Source organism: Monodon monoceros, unplaced genomic scaffold, assembly GCF_005190385.1.
Source record: "Monodon monoceros isolate NGI ecotype Baffin Bay Population unplaced genomic scaffold, NGI_Narwhal_1 Super_Scaffold_22, whole genome shotgun sequence".
Classification (NCBI taxonomy): domain Eukaryota; kingdom Metazoa; phylum Chordata; class Mammalia; order Artiodactyla; family Monodontidae; genus Monodon; species Monodon monoceros.
In genome coordinates, this window is record NW_021703779.1 from 60,598,667 (window position 1) to 60,611,034 (window position 12,368).

The 12,368-nt window shown below is 51.5% G+C and overlaps 1 protein-coding gene across 5 annotated transcripts; it reads right to left on the reverse strand.

The window, feature by feature from the left end:
* Window positions 1-6,257: 6,257 nt before the first annotated feature.
* Window positions 6,258-12,034, reverse strand: CITED1 (Cbp/p300 interacting transactivator with Glu/Asp rich carboxy-terminal domain 1). Of its 5 annotated transcripts, none has more exons than XM_029241052.1 (4): window positions 10,384-10,473; window positions 9,834-9,951; window positions 7,464-7,588; window positions 6,258-6,870 (listed from the first exon to the last, which is right to left on the reverse strand). In XM_029241052.1, exons 2-4 carry the CDS (start codon window positions 9,844-9,846, stop codon window positions 6,343-6,345), a joined length of 666 nt encoding a protein of 221 aa, XP_029096885.1. In that variant the 5' UTR covers window positions 9,847-9,951; window positions 10,384-10,473; the 3' UTR covers window positions 6,258-6,342. The 5 variants fall into 5 exon arrangements, with proteins under 5 accessions (XP_029096885.1, XP_029096888.1, XP_029096886.1 ...); XM_029241053.1 differs by lacking the exon at window positions 10,384-10,473 and adding an exon at window positions 11,582-11,761 and having other exon boundaries at window positions 6,270-6,870; XM_029241055.1 differs by lacking the exon at window positions 9,834-9,951 and having other exon boundaries at window positions 6,266-6,870; window positions 10,384-10,470.
* Between the last annotated feature and the right edge of the window lie 334 nt (window positions 12,035-12,368).

The following is a 12,368-nucleotide window of genomic DNA, read 5'->3' on the forward strand; positions in this document are numbered from 1 at the left end:
TTCATCTAGACAGCATATAGTTGGATTGTGGGGTTGTGTGGTTTTCCACTCTACTTTTCTCTTTCTCTTAATTGGTATATTTAGTCTACTTACATTTAAGTGATTATTGGTATGTCAGGGCTTAAGTCAGACATTTTGTTTTCCATTCTTTAGTTTATTCAAGTAATTTATTTATTAAATTGAAGTGTAGTTGACTTACAATATCTTTTGTTTATTTTTGCTTGCATTCCTGTGAGTTACTTGAACATATTTTAGAGTTCTATTTGGATTTACTTATAATGATTCTGAATATGTATAGTGCTTTGTATAGTTTTCTTAGTACTTGCTCTAGGTAGTATCATAAACACACATAACTTATCATAGCTTACTGCTGTTTTAGTGGGTTCAGATTGACTAAGTTCTATTGATCTGTCTTCAAGGTCACTGTTTCTATCATCTGTCATTTCCACTCCATTATTGAGTCTATCCAGTGAGTTTTTATGATGGCTGCTTTAAAATCCTTGTCAGGTAATGCCAACATCTGATTCATCTTGGTATTGGTGTCAGTTGATTGTCTTTTCTCATTCAAATTGTGGTTTTCCTGCCTTTTGCTATGATGAGTGACTTTCTATTGTATCCTGAACATTTTGGTTATGTTAGAAGACTCTTGATCCCATTTCAATCTTCTATTTTAGTAGGCAGTTACCTGTTTAGGTTTAGTATGTATGTTTTACTCTACTTCTGTGGGTTGTAGTTCAAGTGACAGTTTAGTTTTCCAAGCCCTTGCAATGCTATTTTTGTCTGCTTCATTCTTCTGTTGTCTGTGGGGCTCCTGCTCCATCCTTGCTGGTGCTATCTGCAGTGGCAGAAGGCACTTCCCTGAGCTGCTTGTTTTTGCTGGGTGATCTTCTGAGGGAAGAGGAAGTTGCTGAAGCCACTGTACCTGCGTCTCCTTATGCCACTGATTCAGTGGAGGGTAGGAAGATACAGGGCTACTGCTACCACTGCATGCAAATCAGGCTTCCTGCTGGTTTCCCAGTTCTGGAGTGGGGACTGAGACAGTCCAAAGCTTTGCTGCTGCAAGCAGATCAGACCACCACCTGGAGCTCTGGTTGTGGAGCAGAGCTTAGGTCCTCCAACTAGGTCTCTGTTGGGCTTCTCCTTTCCCAATTCCTGTGTGTGTGTGTGTGTGTGTGTGTGTGTGTGTGTGTTTGTAGGGGGGGTTGCTGTTGGTGGTTTGCCATTGCAGGCCTCTTTGGCACCCAGTATGTGGAAGATTAAAAAAACAACTGAGGAAACTCACCATATTGTCATTCCTCAAGTCCTGAAGTTTCTAGCCTGCTTTCCTGCTTTCAGAGCCTTTTTGTCATTGTCTGTTGAATAATTTCTAGCATGTACAGTTCTATTTGAAGAAGAGGAACAGAGAAAAGTGAGTCTACATCATCTTGCTCTGGAACCAGAAGTCCCCTAATGTAGTTTTAAAATACATTTCTTTTAGTATGAGTGAATTTGAGCATCTTTTGATAAGTTTTAAAGTCATTTTAATTTCTTTTTCTGTATTTCACTTTGCTATTATTTGCTATTATTTGCTCATTTCTATATTGGGTTGAAGGTCTTTGACGTCTTGCTTTGTAAGAGCTGTTTTCATATTCATTATGAGTTGCATATATTTTCTCAAGCCTATCACTTATCTTTTGATTTTAACTTTTTTTTGTTTCTTTTTTTTGCCATAAACTTTTTTTTTCGATGTAGGGTTTTGTGTCATTCTTGGAAAGGTCTCCTCATATCAAGATTTTCTTTTTAAATCCCCTCATATTTTCTTCTAGTACTTTTATGATTTCATTTTTTTAAAAAATATATTTATTTATTTGGCCATGCCGGGTCTTAGTTGCAGCACGCGGGATCTTCATTGCCGTGTGTGGGGTCTTCCTTGTGGCATGCAAGATCATTTTTTTAGTTGCGGCATGAAGGATCTTTTAGTTGCGGCAACTGGAATCTTTAGTTGTGGCATGCATTATCTTTAGTGGCTGGCATGTAAACCCTTAGCTGTGGCATGTGAGATCTAGTTCCCTGACCAGGGATCGAGCCCGGGCCCCCTGCATTGGGAGCGTGGAGTCTTAGCCACTGGACCACCAGGGAAGTCCCTCATTTTTTATTTTTAAATCTTTGGTCCATCCGGAAATAATTTTGGTGTCCAGTATGAGCTAGTGTATCCAGTCATCCCAAAGCATTTATTGAATAGTTCCTCATTTCCTCTCTACTTTGAAATGGTAACTTAAAAATTGTGGTAAAAGAACACATAAAAGATTGACCATCTTAACCTTTTGTTTTTTGGCTGCACTGTGCAGCTTGCAGGATCTTAGTTCCCCGACTGGGGATCAAACCCGGGCCCACAGCAATGAAAGTGCCAAGTCTTAACCACTGGACTGCCAGGGAATTCCCATCTTAACCACTTTTAAGTGTGTAGTTCAGTAGTGTTATCACATTGTTGTGCAACAGAGTTCTAGAACTTTTTTATCTTACAAAAGTGAACCTCTAGGGACTTCCCTGATGGTGCAGTGGTTAAGAATCCACCTGCCAATGCAGGGGACACAGGTTTGAGCCCTGGCCCTGGAAGGTCCCACATGGCATGGAGCAACTGAGCCCGTGCGCCACAACTACTGGGCCCATATGCCTAGATCCCGTGCTCCGCAACGAGAGAAGCCACTGCAATGAAAAGGCCATGCGCTGCAATGAAGAGTAGCCCCTGCTCGCCACAACTAGAGAAAGCCCTTGCGCAGCAACAAAGACCCAACACAGCCAAAAAAAAAAAAAAAAAAATCAAAAGTGAAGCTCTCTAATCATTGAACAACAACTTCCCATTGAAATGCTACTTTTTCATCATAGACTAATTTCCTGTCTTTGTTATTTTTTGCCTGGACCATTGTAACAGCTTTCTAGCATCACCATAATTCCAATCTTTCATGCACACTGTAGCCTGATTCATTTTCCTCATGCAAGCTCTGACCACAACACTCCTTTATTCAAAATCTTAAGAAGCCCTCTTGGATACTGCAATTGAAATTAAGTCCCCCATTTGCAGCAACATGGATGGATCTAGAGATTATTATACTAAGTGAAGTCAGTCAGACAAGGAAAGACAAATATCATATGATATCGCTTATATGTAGAATCTAAAAAAATATGATACAAATGAATGTATATACAAAACAGAAACAGACCCACAGACATAGAAAACAAACTTAAGGTTAACTAAGGGGAAAGGGGTGGGAGGGATAAATTAGGAGTTTGGGATTAACATATACACAGTACTATGTATAAAATGGGTAACCAACAAGGACCTACTGTATAGCACAGGGAACTATACTCAGTATCTTGTAATAACCTATAGGGGAAAAGAATCTGAAAAAGTTACATATGTAACTGAATCACTTTGCTGTACAACTGAAATTAACACATTGTAAATCAACTATATTTCAATAAAATTTTTAAAAAAAGAAATTAAATTCCCCATTGCACTCTTTCATAGCACCTATACCTTTTGTTCCTGTCACTCCTCATGATTTATGGTTTTAATGATCTGCATGATTATTTGACTGTTGTTGATCTCCTTGCTAAACTTCAAGCTTCACGAGAGCAAGGGCAATGTGCTCGTCGCCTATGCCCAGATGCTTTGTGCATGCCTGGTATATAGTAGGTGCTCAGTCCATGTTTGTGGAGTGATACTCCCCTTGCTTGTGGAATAAAGTAGAAGCAACTGCAAGATCTGATCCCAACTTACCTTCTCTCAGCCTTCTGCCCTTCAAGGAAGTCAAGCTGCTGCACTTTCTGCCCTTCCTTGAAAAAGCCATGGGCTTCCTAATGGTTGGTTCTGGTTTACACCATGTCCTGATTTATCTTTTAGTTTGTGCTCTAGCTGTTCCCTGTGCCTGAAGGCCATGCCCTCCCCTCAGTCCCCTAACACAATTGCTGCCTTATGGAAATACAATGTATCCTTCGAGACCATGGCTGTCTCTGCCACTGGACTGTGAGTTCCTTGAGAGCAGGAACAGGGTCCCCCACATTTGTCCCCAGGGAGCAGCACAGCTCCTGGCCTCTAGGAGGCAATCTTGCTTACACATCCTCACCTGCTCCCAGACTACAAGCTCCTTGTGGGTAGGCAACGTTCCTTACCTGTGTGTATCTGGGAACCTTGCTTCCTAGCCCCTAGGACCTGGCCCAGGGTGAGGCTTGGAGTTGGCTCAGGAATTTCCTGGAGACCTAATGAACGTGCCTGGTCTTGTTGTGAGAGGCCTGAACATGAAATGGTGGGGCAGGGGCAGAGGCTTCCTTGCCTTCCCCCAACTGTACTCTGTGATGTCCGCCCCCCCCCATCATGCCCCTTCTCCAGCAATAAACGATTACCACCCTACATGCTCACCCTGCCTCCCCAGATCCCTTAGGACCCCATGTCTTCCTGTTCACAGCCTTAGACGAATCTAACCATACACCTTCAGCAGGATCATTCTAAAAATCAAAGTTGGTTAATTCTTTGCTTTCCTGCAAATTTCCAGAGAGGCTCCACAAGCCACAGGGCTGGTGGTACCAAGGATAAAGGCGTGCTCCCAGCTTGGCCTAGAAGGCCCTTTGAGCCCAGCCTCTTGCAAACTTCTTTCTAGTCCCCTCCTCTCACACCCCGTCCCAGCCCTATGACCCTGCTTGCTAAGCTCCAGTTGTGTAGCTAGTACAGACCCTTTCATGAACATGCACTTGTGTAAAGGCACAGAGCAAGGCCAGCTAGGATGCACCACAAACAGATAAACAGTTGCTACCTCAGTGGAGGGCAAGAGGCGATCAGGATTGAGGGAGAGAGCTGGTCAAAGGGTATTTTCGCTTTATCTGTAGAGTTTCTACCTTTCACAAAGAGATTGGATCATGTATTTATTACTTGTGAGATATCAAAACAAACAAATGAACCAGTTCAATACCAGGAAGCTTTCCCCAGACTTCCCAGGCAGATGGAGCTGTTTCCTTTTCTGGGATCGAATAGGACCTTCCGCCTGTGTTATAGGAAATACTGTTTTATTGTAATTTGTTGATGCCTTCCTCCTTCTAGATGGGGGACTCCCTCAATGGTACAAACCTTAATTTATGCTCCTGATACTTAGCAGAGTGCCTGGCCCAGAGCAGATGCTCAGGGAATGCTCACTTCAATGCTTTGCCTCTTTTGGTGGGCTCCTTCGAAAGCATTTTCCAGGGGACAGGCACCATGCTAGTCCTGAAAAGCTGATTCGTTTTCACAGTGTCCAAGGAAGAATGTCTCTGGGAGTCTGAAATGTGGGTAGAGGAGTCTCTAGGCTCTTCGGTTGTGTCAATATGAGGACAGGGCTGGATTCCACACCAGCCCCATGCCCCCACCTGCCCCCTTCCACCTCAAGGCTGGGATCCAGTTCAATGCTGCTGTCCTGTCACTTGGCATGCTTCTAAAGCTACTGCCTCCTCAGCAGTTAATCTAAGGGCAACAGATATATCCCCAAATGTTGACCTTGTCGAGCCCAGCTCCGATCTGTGTCTCTAAAATGGAGGCCAGCTCAGAGAAATGGGCTGTCCCCATACAGTGTGGGCCAGAGTTAGGGGACACATGTCCCAGGCATGGAGGTGGGGCTTGAGCAACTGTCTGAAGGACTTGAAGGCATCTAAAATCTCAGTTTAACGGTCTGTAGCTTTTGCAATTTTCCAGAGGAATCTGAGCTCCCAGGTCATAGGATCCTTCTTGGGTCATACTTATTGCCCAAGGGCAAAAAGGCAAGGAGTGACCTTACTGCATCATCTGGATTGGTTCTAGAGATGGGGTGGGGGTGCCTTTTAGAGTTGGTGAAGCGTGTGCCACGTGGCTAGGGCAACCCTTTAGACTTGGATGCACAAGTGGCCAGGATGCTATAGAAGGGTCTGGATCAGTCTTTCTTCCAAGAATGCTCCCAACCAGCCCCTGTCATCAACCTCGAATAGGACAGTGTTCCTGGGGTCTTAGGGCAGTGAGGCTAGGTACTTGGACTGCTGGAGATATAATGGCAGTGGTGATGGCAGTGGCAGCAGGAATTCAGTGAGGAGCCTCCCCTCCCCCCCCCCCCCCCCCACCTCCGTCTTCCCCATTCCTCCCATCCAGCCCAGCTCCCTCCCAGCTATCCACCAGCAACCCCACCATGGGTCTCAGGCAACCACACCATGGGTCTCAGAATTGCTAAAAGAATGTCAGACCATGCCACACCCCATTAGACCTCAATGAAGAGCACCTCCAGTTGGACCATCTCTTGTAAGTAACTTTTATTTTTATTTACAACAGAATTGGTGGCTTTATTCCTCCATCTTTAGGAACAGTTGGCATCAGCAGCCAGATGGAAAGTCTGCAGTGAAGTCAAACTCATTCTGTCCCAGCCACAGCTCCGGAAGCTCATTGGCTCGGTCCAGTCCCAGTTCCACCACCAGTGACATCAGCACCTCCTCATCCACTGGGTCTGAATCGATGATGGCAGAACTCTGGGCACCAGCAGAAGGAGAGAGTGACCCCGCCCCTCCCGCCTGAGCCCCGAAGCCCCAGTTTGGCAGGGGCCCTGCCTCCCCAGGTTGGCCCGGAGTGGCGGCGGCCATCCCATGATACTGGCTATTAAGTTTCTGCAGCTGCATACTGGCCAGCAGGTGAGGGGCGGGGTTCAGGTTGAAGGGTGGGGGTTTAGTGGGAGGGGTGGCAGTAGGAGAGCTTATTGGAGATGGAGATCCCGAGGAACTAGCGGAAGCCCCATTGGCCTTGGTTCCATTCGAGGTTACCCCGGGGTAGTGCAGGATGGCCACTGCTTTGCGATCTTTCACCGCCAGGTTAGAGTAGGCCAGAGAGCTCATCTCTGGGTTGGCATCCTAGAAGACAGAGAAAGGCAGAGTATGGTACCCCTGCTCCAGGCTTTGTTCCTCACCATTCATCAGGCCCAAAAAGTGCTTCGTCAGGGGCTAGTGGTGGGGAAGTAGCAAGAAGGCCCCCTGGAAAGGTAGGCTCCTTTCCTAGCTCGAGTTAGGCTCAAGTATCCTCCTGCCACCTTGGCTCCGAGCACTGTGCTCAGGCCTAAGTCCTCATGCTGGGCACCCGTCATCCTAAATGAGTTCACTGCTTTCGTCTCCGTCCCCCGACTCTGCCTTCAGCTCGCCATTCTACAAATGGGATCTCATTGTCCCTCTTCTCAGCCTCACTTTAATCCATTGAGACAATGGAGCAGTTTTTTTCCAATTCTGCTTCTCTGCTCCATTCTCTGCCATCTTTCAATACCCCTAGTGGGTTCAAAGTGACCATGTTTAAGTAGAAGCTATTTTCATTCTCTCCCAAGAAAGCCCTGCTGTCTCCAGTCTGCTAAAGGACACCAGATACCCCAGCCAGGAGGGCCTACCACATGGCCCCGGCCCTGGCCCGGTTGTCTTTCCGGCTCCAGTGTCTCCGACTGTAAAATGGCAAAAGTTACCTCCTTCATAGGTGAGGTGCCACCCTTGACATCAAGTGCAGGCCTCGACATAGTTGGCATTTCAGAGCCTTGGCAGAAGTTGGACAAATTGGTGGGAGGTGATGTTGCCAGCTGGAGCTGTTGTGCTGTATGTGAGGGAGAAGAGGTAATAAGGGCAAAGGCTTTATTGACCAAGCAGGTACTAGCAAAGCCCAAAGCTGGGCCACTCCACACAGCTACAAGGCAAGGATGGTGACAGGTTAGACCCAAGACCAGAGACCACCTGAGCAGAGGGAGGAGATCCAGTTGGAACTTTTGCCTGAGGCAGGAAAGGTGCTAGATTTGGCCAGGTGCTGCCCAGACAGCCAGCTACCCACATCACCAAGAGGGGACACATATGACTGTTTCCTCATGCCAGTGATGTCAGAGCCCCAAGTGGGGTGCACTCTTCCTGATTCTGAGGACAGCAATGTCCCTGAGTAAGTAGCACACTGTCTCAAAGGGCCACAGGCATTCAGATTGGAGGCATTTAGGCCTCCACCAGAACTGGGAGAAAGTAGGAAGGAGTCAGGGCGAGGAAGACCTAGAAAGCTGGGGGCTGCTACCCAGAGAAGGAATAGGTCCCCAAAGCAAATGTCATGGGGCTCCAAAGTCCTGCCTCAGCCATGGTTTTGTGTGAGAGAAGCTGGGATGATCAGGGTAGTCTGGGGGCTCTGAAGTAGTCAGAGAGCAGCTAGGGATGTCTCAATTTCCTCCACACCACAAGCCCCCTCCAAGACAGACCTGGCAGCAGCACTTGGTTTTCCCAGGACACCTGCTCTGAGCCCAGACACACTCATCTGTAATGACAGGTGGGCATAATTCTTCCCGGAGGGAAACTGAGGTACAGACGTTCAACAGCTTTCCCATCAGGTGGCAGTGGCTATGGGAGCAGGAGCCAGCGCTCCTGTGCCCACATGCCTCATCTGACCGCTGGCCAAATCATCATACCTAGAATGATTCAAATGGCTCCTGAAGAAATGATCCCCTAGGTCAAATGCCAAAGGGATAAGATAAGGGGATGAAGGGAAAAGAATCTCCCCAAACCAGAAAATAATAATAATAAACAATCTCTGAAGACTCTAAAGTTATTTTCCCAGAAGCTTTTTTTTTAAAAGCCCCATATAGTCTAGCCTTCATGATGAATTAGAGGTGTAGAATTTCATATTTATGAATACCTCCTGGCCCAAAGAATCTTCAGCGTCTTAAAAAGTCTCTAATCTTTCCAACAAGGCTAGAATTCTCTGTGACACCTCCCTCCCCCAGTGGTCATTAAGAATCTGCTCAGACCCTTCTAGAAAGTGGGCACTTACTACCCCTCTTTATCATCTCTGCACCGCTTACTTGTAGGGGAGGGAGGCAAGAAAAATAGAAAAAGGAAGGGGGGCAGAAAACACGAGAAAACAATCGGTTGCTGGGGCCGCCACCACTGCTTGATTGGAGCCCTGTTTCTCCTCTGAGGCAACCAGAGAATATTTCAAGCCAGTGATTACAAGACAAGGAATCTAATCCATGTCCTCTTCAAGAGCCCAGCACCTTCAGTATCAAGCAATTTTCATGTCCTAAGAAAAATGTCGGGAGGGGGGTGGCTGTCCATCCTTTCCTGTTCCTATCCAGCCTTTCTTCTTTCTTTATGCTACCAAGTACCCGAATGTGCATAAGAAAAAAAAAAAAACAAACAGCAGCAACAACAGAAAGAAACAGAAAGAGGAGGAAAAAAAGAAAAAGGAAAAAAGAGAGAGAGAGTGCAAGAGGAAAGTATCTCTGTTCTGATATCAGTTCCTGGGGAAGACCATTTTACCACGTCTCCCCCTTCAGGCTGTGAGCTCCCCTAGGCAGGACCCTGTTTCCATTCAGATCTGTTGCCTCCCATCGCCGCCTCCCCCTCCACCAGCCCCGACCCCCGGCCTGGGTCTGTGCTCCATAGGCGCTCAGTAAGTGTTGTTGTATCCGTCTGAAGAGGCAACCGCATCTCGATCGGAATCCTTGCCCCTGCTTCCCCGATTTTGTCTCCCCTCTGCCACCCAGCCCATTCGAAGGCAAAACGTGGCAGCACAGAAACGTCCCAGCTCTCTCTCCAAGCCTCGAGCTGACCACTGCGAAACAGCTGCGAGAGACGGCTGGGCAACCCAGAGCAACAAGTGCCTCCTCTCCTGCGGGTGCCTCGCGGGCCCGGGCCACCAGTTCCCGGTCCCGCAGCCCGCCCTCCTTCACAGACCGTCCCGTGGGCCGGCAGCCCCCTACCGCCTAGATGAGGGTGGGAAAGGGGGAGGAAGAAGAGAGAAGGGAGAGGCAGGTAGGGGGGTCGCGTCTTTGACCTGTTGGGGGACCAAAAGTTAAAATGGCACCAACCGGATGGCTCCATCTCGATTGCTATTTTCTCACTCAGGAGAAATTTAAAAATCCAAACAGTACTGCGGCTTGGCTTGGATGCGCTCTAACCAGACCAGTCAGTTTCGCCACCTGAAAACTAAAGGCCTGTTGTTTGCGGACAGCTCGGCCGCCCTCCTCGCCACATCCCAGGTGGAGCCGCCGGAGCTGGGGGCGGCCGGGAGCATCCCTGCACGGTGGACCGCGAGCACCCAGGCCGCCAGGGCCCCGAGCGTCCGATCCCGCGAGTGCCGTATCAGGAACCGATCGTGGAGACAGGATAGACAGGCGGGGAGGGGCCCGGGGTCTCGGCGTCCCCGGCGAGTTTGGGGCCCCGCGGTGCTACCGCGCGCGGGGGCGCACTCCGGCGCCGGCTGCGGCCACTCCCGCGCCTCACCAACACTTACTGAGCGCCCGCAGAGCACCCGACGCGGCCGCGGGCTGAGCCTACCCCCTAGCCAAGTCGCCTGTGGTCAGTGCTATCACTCCGCTACGAGAAGAGTGAGAGGCTCGGAGAGGTTCGGTAACTTGCCCAAGGTCACAGCGCTAGAAAGTGGCGGAGCCGGGATTCGCAGCCAGGTCTGTCTGCCACCAAGTCCGGCGCTTGGCGAGGCAGGGACTCCGTGCGCGGCCCGGCCCCGCCGCCGGCGTTTATAGGCAGAGGGGTGTGTGCGTGTGTGTGCGTGTGGGGGGGGGCGTGAGTGTGGGGGAGAGCAGAGGTCGACCAGGCAGTAGAGGCAAGTTGCCCAAATTCTCTAACTTCCATCCCTCAATTCCGCTGAACTCGGTCCGAAAAGCCCCTCTCGCCTTCAGACCCCGAAGGAAACCTGAGCTTTGTGCAGCCCCAGAGCCGGAGCGTCCACATGCGGTCCGGGCGATTAGCAAAGTCGGTGGAAGCCAAGCTGGAGAAAGCGCGGGCGCGGGGAGAAAAGGTGCTGCTGTCTCCCCAGGAGAAGCGGGCGCTTGGCCCGGCCGGCCGGCAGGCGGGCGCGCTGGCGAGCGAGCCGGTTCGCTGGCTGGCGGGCGGGCGGGCGGCGGCCCCTCCGCCCCCCCAGCAGAGCAGCTTTCAAACAGAAAACAAGTCCCCCAAAGACCCCCGGCCCGCCCGGCCCCCGCCCGCTCCCTGCGCCCGCTCCGCTGGAGTCCCCGGCCCAGCCGCCCAGCCCACCGCCCTACCGGGCGGCCCGGCTTACCTCCGCGAAGCCGCCTGCCCTGGAGAGAGGGAAGCGCGGAGCCTGGTGAGCCGCGGGCGCAGCGGCGGAGCCCCCAGCCCCTGGCACGCACGCCGCCACCGCCGCCGCGAGCCGGTCGCGCTCAGTGCCACCCGACCCCGGGGCGCCTGGGAAAAGCCCGCACCACCGCGCCGCCGCCGCACCTCACCGTGCCGCGCCAAGCAGCCCCGGCCCGCGCCCGTGCCCGCCCGCCCGCCCGCAGCTTCGGCGCCTGACTCCGGGGCGGTGGCGGTGGCGGTGGCGGTAGCAGCCACCGCGCTCCCTTCCTGGCGCGGGGGAACCGGGTCTCAAGCCCCCATTGCCGCCCGGAGAGCCCTGACGCACACGCACACGGGAGCAGGCTGGCCTCGGCTAGGAATCCCAGGAAGGACAGACCCTTTTCCCCCTTTTTCTCTCCCCCCTCCCAATTTCCACGTCTTTATAACCGGCTTAGGGCATTATTAGCACATGTCCTGGCTCGTGGGCGAGTTGGTGGCAAAATCTGAACTGGATACTCACCGAGGGCCAGAGCGGGTGCTGCGCCTTCCTCAGCCCTCTTCCTCCTCGCCAGGAACGACCCTTCTCCGGCGGGCTGTGGGCGGGCAGCCGGGCGGAGCGAGCCTCTTCTCGGCAGCTCAGCGGTGCCCCTTCTGCAGCTGTGCCGCTGGGAACATTTTATAGCGGCGGCTGGCGTGTGTGGCCCTTTAAAGGCGCTCGAGCTGGTGCAGTCACCGCGGATCGTGTGAAAGCGAAGGGCCGGCTGGGGAACGGAGTCCGAGCGGCTCCGCGGGTCCGGCGGCGCCGGGGACCGGCCACGGCTCCCGGGGTGCGGCTGGCGGGCCCAGGCCGTGGTCGCCCCGAGCCCCGAGCCCCCGGCCGACGCCTGCGCTTCTAAAGCGGGCGGGAGCCCGGGCCCCGGGCACAGTCTCTCCCCACCGCCCTGCATGGACTTGCCCAATAAATTCCACTTAGTAATTTCGCTGAGGCGAGGGAGAGCTGTTAGTGTCTGTTTTCTGACCTAAATCTAGAGGGTGGTCAGAGCGGGCTTCAGGGGGTTGGGGGGAGAGCTATGGGCTCAGGAAATGACCTGGGGGAGGAGGACGAACAAGGGACGGGGTCCAAGGGGCACGATTTGGGTTTTCTGCAGGGCTTTCTCGGAGTCTGTCTGCTCCCTTTGGGCTGCACCATCTCCCTGGTTGAAGGGCCGAGGCTGGGGGTCCCTTTCCCCTTAAAGTCGCCAGATTCCAGGCAGAGCTTCTTGGAGGGCCTATCCGTCCCGCAGCGGTGGCTTCCTTCGAAGACCTGA

What these genes read in the sequence shown, in the direction of transcription:
- CITED1 (XM_029241051.1), bottom strand. Translation starts at nt 12,008, where the DNA reads ATGCAGGGCGGTGGGGAGAGACTGTGCCCGGGGCCCGGGCTCCCGCCC. An exon ending in AGCACCCGCTCTGGCCCTCG is followed by an intron (nt 7,589 to 11,581) that starts GTGAGTATCCAG and finishes CCTCACATACAG; the next exon opens with CACAACAGCTCCAGCTGGCA. An exon ending in GCACCTCACCTATGAAGGAG is followed by an intron (nt 6,871 to 7,463) that starts GTAACTTTTGCC and finishes TCTGTCTTCTAG; the next exon opens with GATGCCAACCCAGAGATGAG.